The sequence below is a fragment of the Chanodichthys erythropterus genome, chromosome 6, assembly GCF_024489055.1.
Source record: "Chanodichthys erythropterus isolate Z2021 chromosome 6, ASM2448905v1, whole genome shotgun sequence".
Lineage (NCBI taxonomy): Eukaryota > Metazoa > Chordata > Actinopteri > Cypriniformes > Xenocyprididae > Chanodichthys > Chanodichthys erythropterus.
The window spans coordinates 25,282,597-25,306,855 of NC_090226.1; the positions used below are offsets into that span (position 1 = coordinate 25,282,597).

The 24,259-nt window shown below is 36.3% G+C and overlaps 1 protein-coding gene across 3 annotated transcripts in view; it reads right to left on the reverse strand.

Moving 5' to 3' along the window:
* LOC137021686 (band 4.1-like protein 1) overlaps positions 1–24,259 on the reverse strand; it is a 660,940-nt gene that overhangs the window by 48,332 nt on the left and 588,349 nt on the right. For all 3 annotated transcript variants that reach the window (XM_067388496.1, XM_067388498.1, XM_067388497.1), the window contains one exon: positions 2,945–3,094. In XM_067388496.1, coding sequence (XP_067244597.1) covers positions 2,945–3,094 — 150 coding nt within the window. The remainder of the gene's footprint in view (positions 1–2,944; positions 3,095–24,259) is intronic.

Sequence of the window (24,259 nt, forward strand, 5' to 3'; positions counted from 1 at the left end):
AATGTTGTTGTTTGACATCATTGCTTAAATTAAATAATAAAAAAATATGGATGTGTATGGAAGCATTTTTGTTTACCACATTGGAAACTATTTTTCAGGTTTGTAGAAAAACAATCCAAGTTTGATGGTTGAAGAAAGGTGCCATCAAAGAAAATGGCCAAAATATTTAACCTACGGACACTTTTTTTGTCAATTCAATAAACATATTGATGAAATAGTTTTAAGATTAAGCAGAGATTGTTTGAGGTATCAACAGCATGTTAAACAGAAACCTAAACATTTCATACTCATTAATGGTCATATGGTAGACTTCTCCAACCCCACTCTTTGTGGACAAGCAAATAGTATGATTTTAACTGTACTGTAAATACAAGTATTGTATAAATTATGAAAAGAAAAATAATGAATGTGTGAGTCAAGCTGAATCTCATGCAATACTTGTATGTCTAGTGACTGAAAATGTAGAAGATGCCAAGTTGATTTACCGGAAGGTTCTTATTGTCAGATTCAACAGTTGGGTGTTTGCTGAAATTGTGGCTATTGCGCAGAAAGAGACCTGATTCTCTTGCTTTCATTGTTTTGATAGGAGGCATTGGAGAGGCATTTTTTTGTTTGACTGGGGCCCAGCTGAAATGAAGTTGGACATCTGAAATCCCCTCATCAGTGCACAGAAGATCTCTATGGATTGTTCTGCTGGTATGTTTTGTAGTGTCTTCATTCTGTTTAACACTTTCTTGTGGTGAACTCTCAAAACCCTTTAATGCTTGTTGTTTAGAGCACTTATAGATGTCCATAAAAGCCAAAGATGATTCCTCCTGACTTGTATTAGCTTTTACTGAACTTGTGGTAGAGTTTGCATGGGAATAGCTAGTGTCTCTGTTCTTGAACGTACAGGGGTCAAAGTGTCTCACAAAAGATTCATTCATACTGTATCTTTTAAAGTTTTTTTTCATTAATTCAGAGCCGTGTCCAATATCTTGGTCATCTTTGTAGCCTTGGCTCATCACACTCTCAGGTTTCAATGGAACCATTCTTGTTCCAACATCTGATCTCACATGACCAGTTATAATCTGGCTGGTCTTTCTCAATTCCATGGCTGGTTGGATCTCTGCAGATTCCTCCAGTTCAAAATTGCTTATCTTCTTCTCTAGACCCAACTCTTCAATTTTTTTCTTGTTTGTATTCCCAGACTCCTCTTTGTTGTCACTATTATCGATCATAATGACTTTCAAGACTTCAATTCTGATACCAGTCTTGACACTTTTCAGCTCACCTTTGCCAGGGCCAGTGACTGAATCTTGGTTTTCTTGTTTGTCTTCAGTGTTCATAATCTTTACTTCGGTGAATAACTTCTCTTGATCTTCTGTAAATGTTCTTGCCATATCAGATCTTGCTGTTCTCTGATTAGGAATCTGAAAGTCTTTTTCCATTACTCTGTGAAACTCTGCTTTTTCTTCAAGCAGTGTTTCAGCATATGTATTTGTGGCTGGCTGATTTAGCTTTTCAACTATAGATGAAGACCACATGTTTGTTGTTATGCTAAAATCTTCAGGATGACAGACCACAATCTCCTCTATAAGTTCAGTATTGTTGTCCTCATCAGACTCTACACTATTGTGTGTAATGTTTGAACTTTTGGCTTCTGTCTCATACAAAAAGTCCCTCAACTTCCCCAAGTTTAAACTTTGAGGTCTTTTCTCTCTTCTGACTTCATGTTGAGAACGATCCTCCATGACATCCAACATTGCGGTCTTCTTGTTCTTAGGTCTAGACTCAGCAGGTCGTGTAGGCTCTCTTTCTGATGTATCATGAGACAATTTAGATTTAATCTTAGTTGTGGCATCTTCTCTTGTGATAATATTTTCCTTAGACTCACTTGAATTTCCCATTGGTGATATTTTTGAGGTTGCAGAAGTCTCCATCTGCAGTTGTGTTTCATTACTGTCATCTCTCTTTAGCTCAATGTGCATCATCTTGTTAATTTCCTGTTGTTTTTCTGTCTCATTTTTCTTTGGAAGGGGATCAATGACCAGAGGAGATTGAGGTGTACCAACTTTGTACTTTCCTTTCTCCTCCATTTCATTGTCGATCAACACCCATTCCTCAGAGCCCTATTTAATCACATAAATTAAAACCGTTAATTCTGTACAAGAATCTTACTTGCATTCAAATCAGCAACTCATCATTGAATTTGACTGTTTAAAGAACGTCAGGTGAAGTTAATAGAGTCTTCTAGATAAAGTGCCTCCACCGAGAGGCTGTTTACAGGTTCCCTTACCTCTGCACCAACAGCCTCCTGACAGATGGCCAGGTCCAAGACCAACAGAAAAGAAAAAAAGAGCATCGGCCATACATGATCTTACATTATGAACAGTAATTATGATCAGTAATTTAACATGTAGAAAGAAAGAAAGAAAGAAAAAGAAATTAAAATAAAATTATTAGAAATAATGACATTTAGAATATAAACAAACATATTTCTTCAAATTAGCATCATGAAAGCACTGTAACAAAGCAGCAACTTGGAATAAGACAACACTCCATAATACAAACACAACAAAATGTATGAATATAGTGGAGAACAGAATATGAAACATTTGTTATGAAACATGATCTACATCTCAAATTCCATTATTTCCAGTTAAAAAAAAAGAAAATCTGTATCAGTAGATGACAATTATTCTGGCAATAAACACTACACCCTCACCACATAAATACTCATTTTGATGTAAGGAGAAACTTTAATTTTTTAACTTTAATGTTAACAGACTTGTCATTGAAAAGGTGTAACCATGTATCATAACAACAGAACCACATTGCACACAATCAACATGTTTACAGTATGATGCACATACATGATGACTGCAGCCAAAAGTAGAAACTAAACCATGTATTAGCACATATACAAATAACCTGCTCTATTATGTTGTATGTCCATACTCACTGCCTTCTTCTCTGGAGTGCTGCCTGGGGACGTTCCTGACAGACGCTTTTCTCGGTTCATCAGTTTACTGTTAGGCTCCCTCAGGGCCCTCTTTAGCTCATTAATGCTGGCTTGGTGCTTCAAGAGAACATCTTCTGATTTGTCTAGAAACTACAGATAGTAACGGAGAAAGAACAGCAATTATTAGGAAACCATCTAGAAGGTTTTTAAGCATTTCTATTATTATTTATGTTGAAAGAGTTATGAGGGTGGTCGTCAATTCCTTAAAACTATATAATAATGCTTGAGATGTGAATATAGTCTGAATAGATACTTAACATAATTACATATGAAGATACTATTTACTCCTTTACAAAATGTACTGTGATAGCATCACAACACAGTGATGGCATCAGATGGAAATACCATGCTTACCATATCCATATACCATGGTATTTACGTAATAATCCAGAGTATCCAGCGTACTCCAGAGTAAGCATGTAATAATACGTATCACTTTATTTTACAATCCTATTCTTATTCCGCACGTACATAATATGTACTTATTTTAGTAATCACAATAACTGGGTAAAAACGAAGTACTTACCCTAAACCTCCCCTTAAACCTAACCTAACCCATGTAATTACCGTTTATTACTCAGTACTTTCTTAGGTAAGTACACTGTAAGTACTTATACTTCCACTTCCTGCTTCGCTACTGTTCGGATGCTCTTGCTTACAGCTCTGCGCTTTGCTCTATTGCTTTTATATTTTATCTCCTAATTTTAACTACAGCAAATCAGCACAGTGCTCAAACGACAAATCTTGGCACCAACAAACTTTTTAACTGGAAGATTGCTACAAAAAAGGGGAAATTTTATCTGACTAGCCTCCCACTGACAGCAGCCATCAGCTTACATTCCGGAGAAGGGAAAACACAGCTGCCTACATCCAAAAGGATTAGAAATAATATGCCTCTTCTGGTTGAAGAATCATACATCTGGAGAACATATTTGTAGTGTTAATGAATGTGGGTGAGGAATCTCCAGCTGTGATGAATGTGGGTGAGGAATCCCCAAACATGATCAAAAACAGATCAAACCAGCCAGCAGCTAACACTGATGCTAACTGCCGCTCAAGGTCGAACAGACAGTGGCACTCAGCTCAGTGCAGCAGAGCCCAGGATTCTGATAGTGGGTGACTCCGTAATCAGAAACATTAGCAGCAGGGACACAACTACATGCTGCCTTCCACAAGCAACAGTTTCTGATTTAAACAGGGAACTTAAGAGCATTCCGATGAAATATAAGACTGTAAATCGACTAATGATCCATATGGGGAAGAATGATATTCGGAAAGAGCAGTCAGAACTCCTTAAAAGGGATTTCAATTAACTTTTTGAAATGCTTAGAAGACTAAAACTTCAACAGCCCCTCTCACCGGACACGCTATCCCTCTCTCCAGCATCCCCTCTTCTGTGCTTCTCAGAGAAAATGGAGGAACTGGTGTATGCTGGAACCAAACTCTCCCACTCTTTTGCTGTGCGCCCCCAGATATCAACAAAAAAGCAAGCCCCGAAACCACCAAAGCCTGTAGGCCCAGCTCGGCCTCCCCCTCCTCCTGTGAGAGCTCTTCGGCCTCTGCCACAACGCCAGGGCCCACACTGTCACAATCACTACTGTTCCTGTCACTTCCCGGACTACATTACCAATAATCCTCTCTGCCTATCACCTGCACTCACTCCACCAATCACTATCACTAATCACCACACCCAGCTGCAGCTCATTACCAGGACTATAAAGGACTTTCACACACACCACCTCAGGGCGAAGTCTTGTTTAACACTGTTTCAATTCCGAGCGTTATATCCTGTTTGCCTGTCTGTTACCAATCCTGCCTGTTTCCTGTTTATTGACCCGTTACTGCCTGTCCTGACCTTTGCATTGTATACCGACCTGTGAGTGTTATCTGCCTGCCTCTATCTACTGCCTGTACCCTGACTACGACTCTGCCTGTCCCTTGCTGTTCCTGTTTGCTCCTGATTGACCCTGCCTGTACGACCACTCTTACTTCTAATAAAACGCTGCAATTGGATCCCTGCCTGTGAGTCCCCTTCGTAACACACACCCTCCTCCATCTGTTCTAGGTGAACCAAAAACAACCGATAACAGCTCTCAGTGATGTGTGTCGGGTTCCCGCTATGATAACAGTGACTTCGTTAAATGTTTACAGAACAAGCGGGAACCCAGTGTGCCTGTTGCTTTCTCTATTTCTGTTTTATTACATGATAGAAAGCCTAAGGCCTTCTGAAACCGTCTGGCAAACCCATTTAATCGGTGCGCTTAGAGTGCTAAAGAGCATGGCCATCATTTCCAGGTCCAAATCGGGCACAGTTGTCACTCCCGAAGGAGGCAGCTGCGCCGAATCGTCAGACGTCTGTGATTCAGCTCATTATCTGCTAATGCGGCCACGCCCACAGAGCGAGCACTATTCAGACGCAAATTCTGAGGCAATACATGTATACATCGTCCCAATCGTGTATTTATTATCTTCAAAAGTGTTTATCTGCATGTTATAGCCATGGTTAGCGATCTCTGGAAACCTCTGTTAGTTCCTGGAATGTCACATGGTATGCCTGTTCTTCACTGAGTCATCTGTGGACTAAATGTGCACAGAGTGCCCTCATCTTCGGAACACAGTTTAAGATATTTTAGATTTAGTCCGAGAGCTTTCTGTCCCTCCATTGAAAATGTATGTACGGTATACTGTCTATGTTCAGAAAGGTAATAAATACATCATCAAAGTAGTTCATGTGACATCAATGGGTTAGTTAGAAGTTTTTGAAGCATCTAAAATACATTTTGGTCCAAAATAACAAAAACTACGACTTTATTCAACATTGTCTTCTCTTCCGGGTCTGTTGTATATATCCGCTTTCACTCCACAGTGACGCTGCTTCTTCTTCTTTCCTGTTTTACGGCAGTTGGCATCCAGCTTATTGGTGCATTACCGCCCCCTTCTGCTCCGGACAGTGACGCTGATGACGTGTTATCTAGTGTGCTCAAGCTTCGTTTACAGTCTGAGGGAGATGCACGCTGTATTCAAGCTATTCTACATTGTTTGTATTTTGGTATTGCTATATTTTTTTAAAATGGTGCATAGGTGTGCATGTCGTGGATGTCCTAATTGCGTCACTGTCCGGAGCAGAAGGGGGCGGTAATGCACCAATAAGCTGGATGCCAACCGCCATAAAACAGGAAAGAAGAAGAAGAAGCAGCGGAGTCGTGAATGCAAATTGACAACAGACCTGGAAGAGAATACAATGCTAAATAAAGTCGTAGTTTTTGTTATTTTTGGACCAAAATGTATTTTCGATGCTTCAAAATGTCGCGGATGTCCTAATCGCCAAAAACAACCACGGCGACGTAAAATTGCATTACCAACGCCGACAGATGAAAGGATTCAATGGAATCAATTCAATGGAAAGGATTCTGGAAGATAAGACAATGCTGAATAAATTTATAGTTTTTGTTATTTTTGGACCAGAATGTATTTTAGATGCTTCAAAAACTTCTAACTAACCCACTGATGTCACATGGACTACTTTGATGATGTTTTTATTACCTTTCTGGACATGGACAGTATACAGTACATACATTTTCAATGGAGGGACAGAAAGCTCTCGGACTAAATCTAAAATATCTTAAAGGCAGGGTAGGTAAGAAATTTTGTTCCAAATTTGTTTAAACTTTCTATATATATTAATGCATAATTAAAATGTAAGTACTCTGATAAAAAGAGTATAAAAATCGAGTGACTCTAGACCGTTTAATCTGTATTAAACACAGCTCATTATTTCCATTCGGGACGAAACACAGGATTGGCTTAGGCGACTGTCACTCTCTCGCAACCATGGCAACCACCATTTTGCCACACATGACCTGCCCACTTGCGCGCGCACGTTTGATTTGGGGAATTCAAGAGGCACGCGATCCTAGTAATACCAAAACAAGGGCGGAGAAACAGCAAGCAAAATTCACAGTACCGGCCTATGCATTTAGTGAAGGCAAACCAGGCAAAAAAAGGAATACAGTAACAGTACAAGAAAAGGCAATGAACAAAAAGTCTTTGGATAAACAAAGAAATAAAATGCGAGTCATAGACAGTAAAGGTTAATATCGGCGTGGCTTTCCAGCGATGGCGAGAACTGAGGGAACTCAAGGGGCTGAAAAGTGACTCCTTGATGGCTTTATTTCTGCTGGACAGGTAAATCTTTCTTTTTGTATTTTGATCATACATATTTTTTTGTTTATTTTTTCATGAAGCATGTGTCATTAGCACACGTAGCTGTGTAATATAGCTAACATAACAATACTCAGCGAGCCGTTGTAGAGACTATAAATAATCTATAGGCCTAGCTCAAGATGATAGCTATAGTGTTGAATTGTGCATAATTTTGCTTTAGATAACTAAATACATGTTTAACAGATAGTAGGCCTAACGTTACTCCGTACTCCGTTACTCTGTCTAACTCTTTTACCATGTTCACCTGTAAGTTTACCTGCACGTTTTTTTCGCCTTTGTTTTGTTTTTATATTCTCTACCTATGATTACTGATGTCTTTATCTTGTATCTGTGTGTGTCGTACACACTTTGTTGTATGTGTGTGTTATTATTTTGTGTCTGCAATGAGGTTGTGAGTTGATATTTGAGTGTATGTTACTCTGTTTATCTGTAGAACAACGTATATGTTATGAATCTTACACGAAATTCATCTTCATCACAGTGTAAATGATGGTAATGGAAAAACGTGTATCATGCAACCTGTATTTAGCTTTGCCTTATAGATAACTAGCTCGTTAGCGAATCAAAAAATGTATATTTTAAACTTTACCAATATCAATATGCTAGCTTGATAGTGAGTACTAAAATACATCTTGTTTGTTTATCTTCATAATTATAAAGTTATTTTTATTACATGTGATTCTGACAAGATGTCACTACATGCACTGTGCTCCTTCCTCTCCGCTCGTCTCAGGTAAATAATGCGTCTTCCAGCTCAGTGGTCAGAGTCGCCCGTTCATGCGTTTTGGGGGCGTGGCTTTGGAAAGAGCCCAGAAGGGAGGGGGTTGGACTGAATGGAAATAATGAGCTGTCTTTAAAACAGTCGTGAGAGGTCTACAGACACTCGATTTTTATACTTTCTTTTTCAGAGTACTTACATTTGAATTATGTATTGATATATACAGCTATGGAAAAAATTAAGAGACCACTCCAAGTTCAGAAATCAATGTTAAGTGGTCTCTTAATTTTTTCCATAGCTGTGTATATATATATATATATATATATAAGTTTAAACAAATTTTGAAAAAAAAGTTTTTTATACATTTTTTACCTAACCTGCCTTTAAACTGTGTTCCAAAGATGAACAGAGGTCTCATGGGTTTGGAATGTCATAAGGGTGAATCATTAATGACATAATTTTCATTTTTGGGTGAACTAACCCTTTAAGCTAAACACCCTGATGGATGTTGTTTTGTACAACTCCCTTTTTTCATATTCATAACTCCTGATGAATTTAACAAATTACGGTCTCTATAAGAGTAAAACAGGTCAAAATGTGAAGCTTGAGTCTTAGATCTTTGTAATGATGTATAGTTTGTCAACTGCACTTTAACATTTAGGTTATATAATATAACAAATATCCTATATGAAATGCCATAGAGGTAACATAAATGTTCAGATGCTTTGCATCACAGAAATACATTATATTTTAAAGTATATTAAAATAGAAAACCATTATTTGGTTAGAGACTTGAGACTTCTTTTAAAAACATAACAGTATGCGTCCAATCTTTTGACTGGTACTGTAATTTAAACTATAATAAGTCTATACAACATTTTCCTCACATGATGTGCAATAATATGTGCATGCATAACATCACAAAAAACATGTTTTTTTTTTTGTTTTTTTTGTCAAGAGTGGACATTGTATTTATGTTAATACTTTTATCAGCATGTTCACAGAGGGTTTTTTCACATAGCCTACCTGACTGAAAGGGCTCATTATGCGGGTCATTATGCAGGTTATGCAAGTCTTTGTCTTCTCAGGTTTGAATCACAGCATTATTCATGAAGATTAATGCGTCCATGCATACTGTGTTTCTTGACAAAAAATGTCGGTAACACTTTACAATACGGTTCATTTGTTAAACATTAGTTAATGGATTAACTAACATGAACTAACAATGAGCAATACATTTGTTACTGTATTTACTAATCTTCGTTAGTGTTAGTTAATGAGAATACAGTTGTTCATTCTTTGTTCATGTTAGTTCACAGTGCATTAACTAATGTTAACAAGCTTTTAATAATGTATTAGTAAATGTTGAAATTAACATTAACAAAGATTAATAAATGCTGTATAAGTGCAGTTCATTATTAGTTCATGTTAACTAATGTAGTTAACTAATGTTAACTAATGAACCGTATTGTAAAGTGTTACCAAAGTGTCTTACAAAATTTTAATCAATACATTGTTTTTTATGAATGAGTAGGCAGGATAATTTTTACATCATTTTGAAGCTAAAACTATAGTCTACAACCTCCAATACCCAGAAGTCTTTTTTTTTTTTTCAATAACTGCACATAAACATTCCTTCAAAAATACAAACATGTACATACATGTTCCTTACATATTATGGTAGCCTAGTTTGTGCTGAATACAGTGTAATGACACCATTTCCATTAATATGTTTAAGAACAACTGAAAAAAGCACAGATGTCAGGGCATATCAAAACCTCTCCAGGGCCCCAAAACAGCCTCAGACTCCAGAGGGTTAAACAGGGCTCTGAGGGCCCCTAGTTCCTGCTATCTTTCATATTCACTTAGGGCAGTGGTCACCAACCTTTTTAAGCCCAAGATCCCTGACCTCGACCTTTTTGTAAGACAAGATCTAATTGATAGAAAAAGACAACCCAAATTGTGTTTAATATTTTTTTTTTTTCATGGTCAATGTAGATTCTGATTTATTTATTTATTTTTACAAGCAAATTGGCTGATTCTGATACTGGTTGCAGATATTTATTATTAATATTATTATAATAAACAAAAATACATAGCCACTTCAAATTAGAGGGAACCACTGCTTTTTAATCACAATCCAATCAAACAAAGAATAAGATTTAATTTCAAGATTTAAAGCAAAAACAGAACGGTCTGACTTTGTGAAATTATAAATGCTACACACAAAAAAAAGCATGAAACAAAAACAGCAGGCTGAATGGGACGCAGATTCACTCTCTGACAGCAGGTGGCGCTTATGGAGTAGCAGTGATACAGCGTTTTCTTGGTTACCGCTGTAAACAAAGCTGAAATGCGCTAATAATTAGCTACTTTATTAGGAGGTAAGAGGAAAATAAAATGCCATTGCCATAGAAATCTTCCTTTTAGAGATTAATTCATAATCCCTCACCCCCAATTCAATATTTATATTTTCTTCCTATATTTTGAGCATCGTGAACAGTGAGCTGCTCTGCCTGCTACAGAATTTTCTCCTCTTCGCGTATGTCTTCAGCGTCTCTGGCCTCTTGTTAATGGCCGTTTTACAGACTCAGACATAATGTGGGCTTACCTTTATCTGTCTGTCCCAGTAGCTCCAGAAAATAACATAAAAATAAATACAAAAATACAGTACAATGACTCTGTTTCAAAAAGAACACGTTTCAACTCTAGTTCGCTTCTTATTTAACTCAAAATCAACGTCAACTGGATGTTTCATTTGCATTATATCCATGCAGCAAGATTACAATTTTGACCCTAAAACACATTTTTTTCACGAGTGTTGTCGCGAGTCATGCTCTCGCTGATATGCAAGGAGAGTTTTAGTTTGAGTGCACGCATGTATCTGATCGAGAGCAGAGCCATTTGTGCTTGTGCATCATTTGGATGCACTCTCGACGTTTGCCATTAAAATAGCCATAGAAACAGCATTAAATCAACAATAAAAAAGCTGTTTTTCCCCTAAAACACAGCTCATTTCTTTGCTCTCTCTCTCTGTTACCTTCTGTGCTACTCTGCTCCTCAATTGCCGCCTTGAATTGTCTTGCCAAAGCTAAAAGCTCTTGCCGCAGCTGGTGGAACTTGTTTGCCCTTCGTTAAAGGTATACTTTGGTCTGCTGGTCCTGCACTCTTCAACCACAAACCTCTGCAACAAAACTGACGATGATTGTGGTCACTGTCTGAAGTTGTTTATCTGCAACTTCCTTTGCTGTGGTGGTGATGATTCTCTCTGCATCCTCAATGAATTGGCACCATACTCTGCGCTGACTTGCAACAGGCCACTTGATCCAACACTACTGAAATACTCTGCCTGGTGCAGAAGAGTTTTGTGCTTAAAGGTACTGGGCACTGCCATCTCCAAAGGGTTGTCGGCCAAAGCTAAATAGTAATCAGTATTAGTAAGCTGTCAGAGTCCTTTATGGATGTATTAGTGTTTTAGACTACAACAGTACCTCCCTTGTTTGCCGGTTTTACAATAATTTTGTTATTTTCAAAAAGCCATTTCAATGCTTGAGACAAATTCTTTGTAAGATTCTGATGCATTGCTTTCCTCCGATTGGCAAAAAGCAATCCATATCATGTGAGACTTTATTAACACTCTGGGGTCTGCAAATGCGCCGGCACATTTTTCTGGATTTTCTTCACATAGCAGCAAAATCGACTTAAAATACTTTGTAATTTTTTTTTTCCATACAGATAAAAGTAATACATCAATTGAAATTACAGAATGTCTACATTTATTTCTGTGCACTCAAAATATCAGCACAATTATGTGCTTTTGTAGTATGCATTTCTTACTCTTAGAGTCATCTTTGAGCAATTGATGTTATGTATTTATTATTTCTGAATTGTCTTCTAATTGTTTAATTATATAATTGGTAATGATACATTTTTACCTGACAAACAATAAATGCTAATCTTGATTTATTTTGGATTCATCTGAAATCACTATGACCAGTCGATTAAGTGGAGTTTGGTATTTCTGAAAATCTGCATCAGGATTTGTCAAACTAATATCCAGAATAATCAAATATCTAAATTAACTCATGACCAATGAGTAATTCCTAATTAGAAACACGATCTAAGAGTAATAATCATTTGAAATTTCAGTCAGATTACGCGTGCATATATTATTTTTCACAGAGTGGACATGGACTCCAGGCTCAACACAATTTTTTACTAACCCGCACCAAAAAAAAGAAAAGAAAAGAAAAAAAAAACAATGGGTCTCATTCATGAAACACGAGCAGAACAAATTTTTGTGCAAATCGTGTGTAAAGTGGTTCTGGCGTAAATTTTCGGATTCATTAAAATGTTTGTATTTCCAAATGTTAGTTGGTACGAAAGAAATCTACACCTGCTCCCAGCCACGCGTAAATAGTGTGTTTAACATCCGAACGTTTTGCTCATTAATAAGGCTGCATTTTAATTCACCTTAATAAGGTACATTACACAGCATTTTGAAAAAATATGATATATAGTAATTACATATGTTTTTTTTCTTTTTACTTTTATTGTGAGAGCCAATAATAGCATCTGCAAATGGAGCACTTTAATCAAATAATTCATTGATTTCAATAGGGCTAGGCAAACTAATGGCCCCAAATGGCCAAAATCCTTAGTTTGGTGTCATAATATGATGCCCATATATAGTTGTCAGTCGGATTTAATGGGCGGGATTTATGGTAATTGAGAATAAGCGTGCACGCGCATCCCACCCCACTGATTGGAATTCATTAACACACACACACACATTTCACTATCACTTCTGACGTTTACGAAGTATTTGTGAATCAGGAGAAGAGTTTTCGGGAAGGTCTCTTTACGCGCAAATCACTCACATATTTACTCGTATATTTACGAATGTTTCATGAATGAGACTCATTGTTTTTGTCATTTTGATGTAAACCACTTGTTCCAAGAGGTTAGAAACATTATTTTGCTTTTGACCTTAAAATTAGAAGTTGCCACCATGTTTTTTTTTCAAAAAGTACTTTCAATGCCACAGCAAAACTAAACCTAGCCTAATATGAGAAGAAACTTCAATGTAGACATGTAAACAGTTACTAATTACAATAGGACAAAAAAAAAAAAAAAAAAAAAAAAACAATCAAAGATATAAATGAAAAAAAAAAATGTTTTTAAGTAGGTCTATACTAATGAAATACTACAGACATTTAATAATGTAATAAAATGTAAAAATAAGACACTTTATATTCTACACAGTGTAAATTAATTGTGCATTGATTCTTATTAAAGCTACTAGAGTATTCCGTCAAGAGCAGTAAGTGATTTTCTCTTTGTCACAGACAGCAGCAGGTAGGCTATATTAGGCTGCTGTCACTTTAAGACCTGATAGACAGATCCAATATATTGACACAGATTTTCCTCCCAACTGTTTACTTTCACCTAAGACATAATTGAGTGTGTTTATGCGAATACACACCAAAACTGGATATTTTGACATATTTTTGTGTACGCTCCAGGTATATGTGTCATCTCAGACTAGCATGCAAGTACTGAATTCAGTTTTCTTTCATGTCTTATTGTGCTTGAACAATTTAAAATTGCTTGAACATTTAAACTAGCAAGACTTAAAAACACATGCAAATGATAGGTTTTCTACCATTTTCTAAGGTGCTTTTTAGCCTATAGCACAACTTCTACGTTTCTGTTGCCAGTCACTGTCATACCACCAAGCTCTATACAAAAGCATGCTCAACAGAAGAACCTTGAGAAAGAGATACCTCCTGCTTGTGTAGAGGGGTTGAGTCCCGCTCCAGGTGTAGATGAAAAGTAAAGGAAAGCAGCAGAGATGGAAGGATAGACAGGATGTTTGATGTTAGTTACAGATAAGGAGAGCAGGAAAATAAATACAAGAGAGAAACTTTGCACAAGAGGAAGAACAGTCCAAGATTAAACTGGATCAGGTAGGGAAAAGATTTAGGAAGGTTTCAGTTAGAGATAGTGGTGCGACAGCAACTGTACACTGTATACAACAAATTTTATTCCAGGGCAGCAACAGCATTTAAACATTTTTTTCTGAAGATATTGGAGAGATTAGAGAGGAATAAAACAGCTAAACACTACAGCAGGGGTCGGCAACCTATGGCATGGGGATAATTATTAGCATGTGAGAAACAGAGAGAAAGGTGTATTTCATTTTACAGTCCCTCGTACATACATACTGACGAACATTTGGAGGTAATTCTTCTTCATAGTAACATCGCTTATTTAGAAATAAGAGTTAAAAACTATCATAGTCTGATGATTAAACTGTGCTAGTCAAAAAAATTGTGTGACCACTGCAAATAAAAAGATGCTGATAGCCGCAAGCAGTTCAAGACAGCTGCACTGTACTTTTAATAAATTGTGCAAGTTATTTATTGATTTTAACTTTCAGGAAAAAAGATGTTATTGCTATCAGTGTTTGATTTTTTTAACACTGTATGTAGAAATGCATCAGCACACATTAAGACAACAGTGCTGTACTTTTCATAAATAGTGCTACTTATTTATTGCTTTTAAAGTGGTATTTCAATGCTTGCAAAATGGGCTTTCAATAAAACTTGGCTGCTTATGCAGTAGAAAGCTTTATTTCTTCTTTTTTTTTCTTATGTTCTACCTGACTTGAGAAACCAGAGACAAAAGGCTGCAGCCTTCAATTTTGCCAAATAGGTTGGAAAACATCTCGGGTTACGACTGTAACCCTGGTTCCCTGAGAACAGGGATCGAGACACTGCACCCTGAGACACTAATGAGGAATGAACGCCTCCACATGACTGGTATCTGAAGCAACTGTCAAATCACAGCAATCCTATTGGCCGGCAACAGCCTATGACATCATACTAGTGCAACCACCAAGAAGTATGTAAGGGGTGCCTACAGAACATGTCATCCACAGTGTCTTGTTCCATGTTCTCAGGGAACCAGGGTTACAGTCATAATCTGAGACAGTCCCTTTCGGAAGGGAACTCACACTGCATCCTGAGAATCTGCACATACATCCTGCATCCTGAGGGGTGTGCATGCTAAGAAATGGCTTCAACAGAAATGCCAAAAACCACTCTACCCCTTCTGGTCACAAACTAGGCTGTCAGTAACAATACTGTGTGTAATGTTTGTTAACGTTAACTCACGCATATATTAATGCATCTGTTCAGGTTAATAGCACAAGTAGTTAACATTAGTTAATGCATTAGTTAACATTAACTAACCATGACCAACACCTTTATTCAGCATTAGTTAATCTTTGTTAATGTTTACACACATATATTAATGCAGAGGCATATGTTAACAAAGATTAACATTAACATATATTAATGCATCTATTCACATTAACAGCGCAATTAGTTAACATTAGTTAACATGAACTAATCATGAACAATGCCTGTAAATAGCCTTAATGTTTTAAGGTTAACTTACTGTACATATTTACAAATGTAGCAGTTGACACACTAAGGGTTAACATTTCACCATCTGACCCTAAAGGTAAAAATGCAATTGCGTACCTTATCAGCATTATTTATTAACAAGGCATTGATTTGGGCTGTAAACATAATTCTGAAGTGGAAACCATCTGAACATTAACAGATATGTTGTTCATGTTTACATGCACTTTACCATCATTACTTACATTCAAAAAAGCATGTACACTGTAAAAAATGGCTGTAAATTTACAGCCAAATTCCAACAGTAAAATACCGTAATTTCAATAAACAGTTAAATCCTGTAAATTTACAGCTAATGGTTGGTAAATTAATTACTTGCAGTAAATTTACAGCACTTAACAGTAAAAAGGTTTGTTCCTGAGAAAAACGGCCTAATACTGTAAAAAACAGCACATGGGGGCGGAGCATCTTCAACGAGCCTCATTCAAACTCCTGCAGAAAGCGCTGCGGTCAACCGACGGAATCTCTTCGTCTGCGTGTGCTAAAGAAGGAAACTGTTCAAGGTAAGATTATTTCTTTGTTGTTCTTTTATGTTGCACTCAACTTGTAAAATCGCCTTTTTTGTGGCTCTTGAGATATTTTTCGCTGTTGTTACTGAAAGACAGACCATAGACTGTAAAAGAGACAGATAGACAGTTATCAACGGTGAGGCATTTCAGTAGTTAGTGTTCGCCAAACTCCGATTTTAACGTTAGGTTTTGGTATAACTGACGACGTGCCGCTGAATTATTAGAAAAACAATGCATAGGCCTATCCGAGATTGTAATGCAGCCACGACTCGAAGCGGCCCGTCGTCAGGTAAGTTATTCCTGCTCGGTCATCACACCACAAGATATTGTTCAGATGTTGTATTTCAAGACATTTTTCAGGTTTTTGTTCTTAATAACAGTAGTGACTTTATGAACTTCTTTACTTGCAAGATTGATAATATTAGAGAGAAAATTATAAACATGCAACCGTCTACAGTTTCTCTTCAGACCGTGCACTGTAGTGTCCCTGAGGTAAAACTAGAATCATTCGCCGCTATAGGAGAGGAAGAATTATCTAAACTTATCAAATCATCAAAATCAACGACATGTATGTTAGACCCAATGCCGACTAAACTACTGAAAGAAATGCTTCCAGAGGTCGTAGGTCCACTTCTTGATATAATTAATTCATCTTTAACACTAGGACACATGCCAAAAACCTTTAAGCAGGCTATTATCAAACCTCTTATTAAAAAACCTCAACTAGATCCGAGAGATTTAGTAAATTACAGGCCAATCTCGAATCTACCTTTTCTGTCAAAGATACTAGAAAAGGCAGTTTCAACACAACTGTGTTCCTTTTTAGAAAGAAATGGAATCTGTGAGGATTTCCAGTCAGGATTTAGACCATACCATAGTACTGAGACTGCTCTCGTTAGAGTTACAAACGATCTACTCCTATCATCCGATCGTGGCTGTATTTCTCTATTAGTGTTATTAGATCTCAGTGCTGCTTTTGACACTATCGATCATAACATTCTTTTAAAAAGACTTGAAAACTATATTGGCATTAGTGGAATTGCTTTGGCATGGTTCAAATCATACTTATCTGACCGTTATCAGTCTGTGGTAGTTAATGAAGAGATGTCGTATCGATCACAGGTTAAATATGGGGTACCACAAGGCTCAGTATTAGGACCGTTGCTTTTCACTCTGTACATGCTGCCCTTAGGAGAGATAATTAGGAAGCATGGTGTTAGTTTTCACTGCTACGCTGACGATACTCAGCTCTATATTTCCTCGCGCCCTGACGAAACCTACAAATTCACAAAACTAACAGAATGCATAGCTGACATTAAAAACTGGATGACAAGAAATTTCTTATTATTAAATTCAGAAAAAACTGATTTCCTAATCTTTGGACCAAAAACTTCTTCACGAAAAAACCTTGAATACTCTCTAACACTTGACGGGTGCTCCATTAAACCTTCGTCCTCAGTTAGGAACCTGGGTGTGCTCTTTGATACCAATCTTTCATTTGAAAGTCATGTTTCTAGTATCTGTAAAACCGCCTTCTTCCATCTAAAAAATATATCTAAATTACGACATATGCTCTCAATGACAAATGCGGAACAGTTGGTTCATGCATTCATGACCTCAAGACTAGATTATTGTAACGCTCTACTGGGTGGTTGTTCTGCTCGGCTTTTAAACAAACTACAGTTGGTTCAAAATGCGGCAGCTAGAGTTCTTACTAGAACCAGAAAGTATGACCATATTAGCCCAGTTCTGTCAACATTACATTGGCTCCCTATTAAACATCGTATAGATTTTAAAATCTTGCTACTTACTTATAAAGCTCTAAATGGTTTAGCTCCCCAGTACCTAAGTGAGCTCTTAATGCATTATAGTCCTTCACGTTTATTGCGATCTCAGAATTTAGGCCAGTTGATAATACCCAGAATATCAAAATCAACTGAAGGCGGCAGATCATTTTCCTATTTAGCACCTAAACTCTGGAACAATCTTCCTAGCATTGTTCGGGAAGCAGACACACTCTGTCAGTTTAAATCTAGACTAAAAACACATCTCTTTGCTCTTGCATACACATAACACATTATCAATACATTAACATTTTTCAAATCCGTTAAAGGATTGTTACGCTGCAATAATTAGGTCGGCCGGAACCGAGAACATTTCCTATAACACTAGATATACCTGTACATCAGAACAAGAATGGCATCTACGCTAATATCTGTCTCTCTGCTTATCCTGAGGTTTGCCGGGTGCTGGATCCAGGCCGTATCCAGGTCAGATGGAGAACCTGCGTCTGGACCTGACTACAACGTAGCCCATGATCCCCGTATCCGCTTACATATATTTATATATAATCGATTTTTAATCTCTATAATAAAAATGTACAATTCAGATTTTGATCTCCATATACATTTACATATATATATCTTCCAAGGGGTTTTTTCCCTCCTAGGACTTTTTTCCCAGTGCTAGCACGCTGGGTTTTTCTCCTAGGGGGTTTTTTCCACCCCTGGAAGTCAGCCGACATTGGCTTAATGTAGCACCATCTTGTATATGTTACATATTACCACGCTTGTTTGTACAGTTTTAACCACTTCCCTTTTTTTTTTTTTCTGTGCTTCTAATATGTAAAGCTGCTTTGAAACGATTACCAATTGTAAAAGCGCTATATAAATAAATTTGACTTGACTTGACTTAACGATATTGTATGTAAATGTATTTATTACACATCTCATCCCAGTCCTCCGTTGCTAATTCAGATCGTCATTTTAGAACTTACGTTATTACATCACATCTGAGAAATGTCACAATGCTTTTTAATTGCAAAATTATTTTATTGATAAAGTTTCAGTGTATGTTTAAGTTTATGTGCGTCTGCACTATATGTGTGTGCGTTTGTATGTGATAAAGAGCGGCAGAATGAGAGTATGGGTTAGACAATAAAACATGGAAAAGGTTTTTCATTTTTATCCTCTTGTTTGTTATATTTGTTTGCTTGATCAATTTCTTTGTGGGGTTTGGTTCTTTTGCGGTTTTTAGGCTCTAAGGACCTTTGAGATGACTGAAATGGTTTGGCGAAGTGATATGGAACTGTAATGCGGTCAAATAAATCCTCAAGATGCCTGGAACTACTGCCTTGAACAGCTGTAGTATAAACAGGTAATATTGCAAAAGTGGTTTGATTTTCTTTTATAGGAGCCTTTAAATTGATTTACATGTATTCCTAGTTAAATCAGAGTTATGTACTTTTGCAAACTTTATGCACACATGTAACACATGCAGTGCTATCTGTGCATTTATGAGGCACATGCAAATTCACATGCATGTTTCCAGTAGCATATGCAGAATACACCCATAGCTTTCAGACATACACTCACTCAATCAATCAATCATTATTCACTCTTCTGTGGCTACCTGGAAAACAGACATTCACACAATCTTTTGCACACCCCTGCTTTTGTTAAGATGATATTTTGTCTTCTTGTTTTTTTTTTTTTTTTTCTAATGTAAAAAACACCCTCTTTTATGTAGTTTACAAGTTTCTAATTATGTAAAAAAAAAAAACAAAAAAAAAAAACATTCAACTAAACAGTTCAGTTTCTATTCAATTTAAAACTGTGTGTAGTGTTAATAATAACTGTCTTTTCCATGTGCAATATATATAGTCACTAACATTTTCTTAATATGTTTTCTTCTCAGACCTGGGCGTGTTGACCAGTTTCATCAGACCTCTTTCCAGATCTATCCAAAGTTGGTGTAATGTAATCTTTTCTAAAGGTTAAAGGATTAGTTCACTTTCAAATAAATTTTTCCTAATAATTTACTCAACCCCATGTCATCCAAGATGTTCATGTCTGTCTTTCTTCAGTCAAAAAGAAATTAAGGTTTTTGATGAAGACATTCCAGGATTATTCTCCTTATAGTGGACTTCACTGGTCTCCAAACGGTTGAAGGTCAAAATTACAGTTTCAGTGCAGCTTCAAAGGGCTTTAAACGATCCCAGACGAGGAATAAGGGTCTTATCTAGAGAAACAATCGGTCATTTTCAAAAAAAAAAATAAAAATACAACTGTATATGCTTTATAAACACAAATGATCGCCTTCCAAGTCGTTCCGCCAAAATCGCACTTTCGTATTCTTCAAAAAGCTTGCGCTGTATGTCCTACACGTTCCCTATTCTACTTATGGCCGCGTTCGTTCCGTAAGTTAAATAAGGAAGGCATAGGACATACAGCGTAAGCTTGAAGAATACGAAAGTGCGCTTTGGGTGGAACCACTTGGAAGGCGATCATTTGTGTTTATAAAGCACATACATTTGCATTTTTCGAAAATGACATATCGTTATGCTAGATAAGACCCTTATTCCTCATCTGGTATTATTTAAAGCTCTTTGAAGCTGCACTGAAACTGTAATTTTGACCTTCAACCATTTGGAGGCCATTGAAGTCCACTATAAGGAGAATAATCCTGGAATGTTTCCATCAAAAACCTTAATTTCTTTTTGACTGAAGAAAGAAGGACATGGACATCTTGGATGACATGGGGGCGAGTAAATTATCAGGAAAATTTTACTTGAAAGTGAACTAATCCTTTAACTTACAGTTTCTCTAATCAGACTGTACAATGTACACTTTTCTCTTTGACATTGTTTTTCATTGTTTTATTGCAGTTTGGTTTCAAAAATAAATATTTTCATTATTTACTTACCCTGATGCCATCCAATGGTGTATATGACTTTCTTTATAAGAACACAAAAGCATATTTTTAATCTGGAGGAAATTCAAGCTTTGTAGGATGCATATGCAAGAAAATGGCTTCCACCATTGTGATTGAGGAAACAAATCAATAACTAAAACATTCTCAACTTTAAGCTAGTGCTTCTCACCAGGGCTCTGATACTGATTCTAAGAATGTTTGTGTTCTGCTGAAGAAAGGCAATTGTGGGATAAAATGGTGATTAAATTTTTTTAACAAATTCAAAAATATTTGTGTTGGTTAAAGCAAGTGCTGTTTTCCCTTTTCTTAAAGGGTTAGTTCCCCCAAAAATACAATTTCTGTCATTAATTACACACCCTCATGTCGTTCCACACCCGTAAGACCTTTGTTGAACTTTGGATCACAAATTATAATCTTTTTAATGATATAATGCTGTCAGATTTCCATCCATTGACTGCCTTTGTACCTACCACTTTGACGCTTCAAAAACTTTATAAAGAGATTGGAAAACGAATCCTTATGAGCATACTAATCACTTGTTATGATGAAAAGAATTAATTTAGGCTTTTACTTGCACATAAACATTGATCAGAGAACATATAAGCAGAAGCTCAACCTAACCTGCTTTGAGAATAAACCTCATTGGTTACTCAGCACGTTTGAGCTTCCGGAAGAGGTTTGTTCTTGTGCATTATTCAAGTTATGTTGAGCTTCTGCTTATGTTTGCTGATCAATGTTTACATGCGAGTAAAAGCCTAAATTAAATCTTTTCATCATAACAAGCAATCAAGTCTCTTCAGAAAATTTGGTCTAAACCGCTCGATTCATATGGTGTAGTTGTCCTATCTCTTTATGAAGGTTTTGAAGCATCAAAGTGGTAGATAAAAAGGCAGTCAATGGATGGAAATCTGACAGCTTCTGTAATCAAAAAGATCTTAATTTGTGTTCGGAAGATGAACGAAAGCCTTACGGGTTTGGAACAACATGAGGGTGGGTACTTAATGACAGAATTTTAATTTTGGGGTGAACTAACCCTTTAACTTATTGTTTGTATTTATGTTGATAATCAGTTTGGGTCAGTTTCAGTCAATTTGTCAATGCCTATTTTTTGCATGTTTTAATAAATAGCAAATGATGCACCATAATCTATTTCTTCTTTATTTATTTTCTCTCCATCTAGTGAAAAATTGTTTGACATTGCATTATATACTAGATATACTAGAGATGTGTTAATTATGTATTATGTATTGTTTTAATTTTTCTGTATTGTAGAATTATAGCTGTAACCATTGCTGCAAGTACAATGTAAAACAGTGCTGAAACTGTAAAATTACGGTAAATGGCTGGAACCACAGCTGTCAGTATTTTACTGTGAAATTACAGCACGGCTGTAAAATGGAAAAATGGTGTTGAAACCGTAAAATGGAAAAACGGTATTATAACCGTAAAATGGAAAAACAGTATTAAAACCGTAAAACGGAAAAACAGTGTTGAACCGTAAAATGGAAAAACGGCGTTGAAACCGTAAAATTACGGTAAAGTGCTGGAACCACAGCTGCCAGTATTTTACCGTAAATTTACGGGTACATTTTTTACAGTGTATTAATGGAATTTGTGAACCTTATTGTAAAGTGTACACTATTTCAACATTAACTGATGTGTTATTAACATTTGTAGACCCTTTGTTAACATGACTTACCATTAGCAAAGCATTTAAATGAATAACATTTCTGTAATTATTTAACCATTTTGTAATATTTAGTTTGTTTGCTGTGCAACACAGAAGGCGTATTTCTCCTTTTCTCTAGCGACTGACAATACATAAGATACACCAAAGCACAACATAAATTCCTAAATCATATAAATTTTATTTGTTCACTGTACTCCAAATCTTTAGAATCCATATTTTTGTTAGGAACCGATCCAAATTTAGCCCTTTATCTGGCAATCTCTCAGCAGCGACTGTCACAGTCAAAGCCCACGCTCGTTATGATTCAAATTTGAAAGTTACGTCCTCAAGCACCTTTATGGCATGGTTTACGGCACTGATATTGAACACTCATTGGTTCTCGCCTGATTCGTCACAGATTGCGACATGCCTTGTTTCAGTGGATTGACATTTGAAATGAGTGCGTGCCTTCGCAGAGAGAAGCCGGATTCATATTTTCATGGATTATTAAGTTAAATTCTGCTCTGTACCATATAAAAAACTATTACCGCCAGAGAGGAATGCAACTGCAACTCATCATTATTTGAACTACTTTCAGTACCACTTTTGGCATTTTCGCAAAAAAATAAATTATTGTGATTAAACTTGTTTGTCTGTTATTCTTTTATTTATAACAGTATAGTTTTTAAAAAAAATAAATAAAATTGTCTTTTTTTCTAAACATTTATGTCCATTATGTTTTATTATTTTAACATTCTGTATAAAATCACTCTTCCGGATTTTATATCTAATTAAACACATGCCTCCTGCACACTGGTTTGCTGCAGGTAATGATGCCATTTGTCATGATGTGTGTGAATTTAAAGAGCTGTTGAAGAGAAGTTGGAACATTTGTTTCAGTTCTACAGACATTTTTTACAAACATTTACCTTTTTATTGTTTCTTTGTTTCCCCCGAGAGACTGTTTGTTAGCAGTGAAATCATTGTTTGTTTAAACGACGGAACATTTTTCTCCGGTTAGCAAGTGTTTTCTCTCGCGTGCGGTGGACATCACTGTGCATGAAACCCTGATCAGCGAGTTCAACGCACATTATTTAGTCTTTTCCCTTCTATTTTTTCTTTTTCACTCGAGGAGCTGTTGTTGGGCATGTAAACTTTGTTTGAACCTCTGGCCGTCGCTGAACACTGCGGCCATGCTTCCAGCGGAGGAGAGAGGATGAAGCACAAGAATGGTCAGTGCAATAATTTAACGCCATGTTTTATTTCGATGTAGCTATTGATTGAAAGAGTAAGTTAAAGTTAATTAACAAGTTGAAAACAAAAAATGGATGGATATACTCCTATATTATCTAGGTTCATAGTCCTCTTAACAACGGATTATCTTGTTTTGTGTTGCAGGTAAAGAAGAGATGCTTTGGATTGGAAGTGTAAGTTTTGCCCTTAAAACTGTGAAAAGAGAGCTCAGCTATTTAAACATTATAGGTTCAAACATGGAAGTTATACAAGAACAGAACAATTTCCTTGTTTATATCCGGAACATATGTACATTTTTTTAAACTTGCATCTTTATTGGAGTTTTATAATAACAACAAAATAAAATAATTAAAAATAAATAAATATATATATATATATATATATATATATATATATATATATATATATATATATATATATATATATATATATATATATATTATAACCTACATTGAACCAAATCAACTGAGGCCAGTTGAAACAAAAATAAGTCAAATTGTGATCTTCTGAAACACTGAATAATTAACCATACATATACAGTACTTCTACCATCTTTTGTGCAAGATTACCAGTACCCAATCCGTAGAATCTCACCAATTTAACACAAAATGTACAGTTATATTGGGAGGAACAGTTATGCAGTCTCTAGGGCAAGAAAATGGGACCATTTTCTCCATT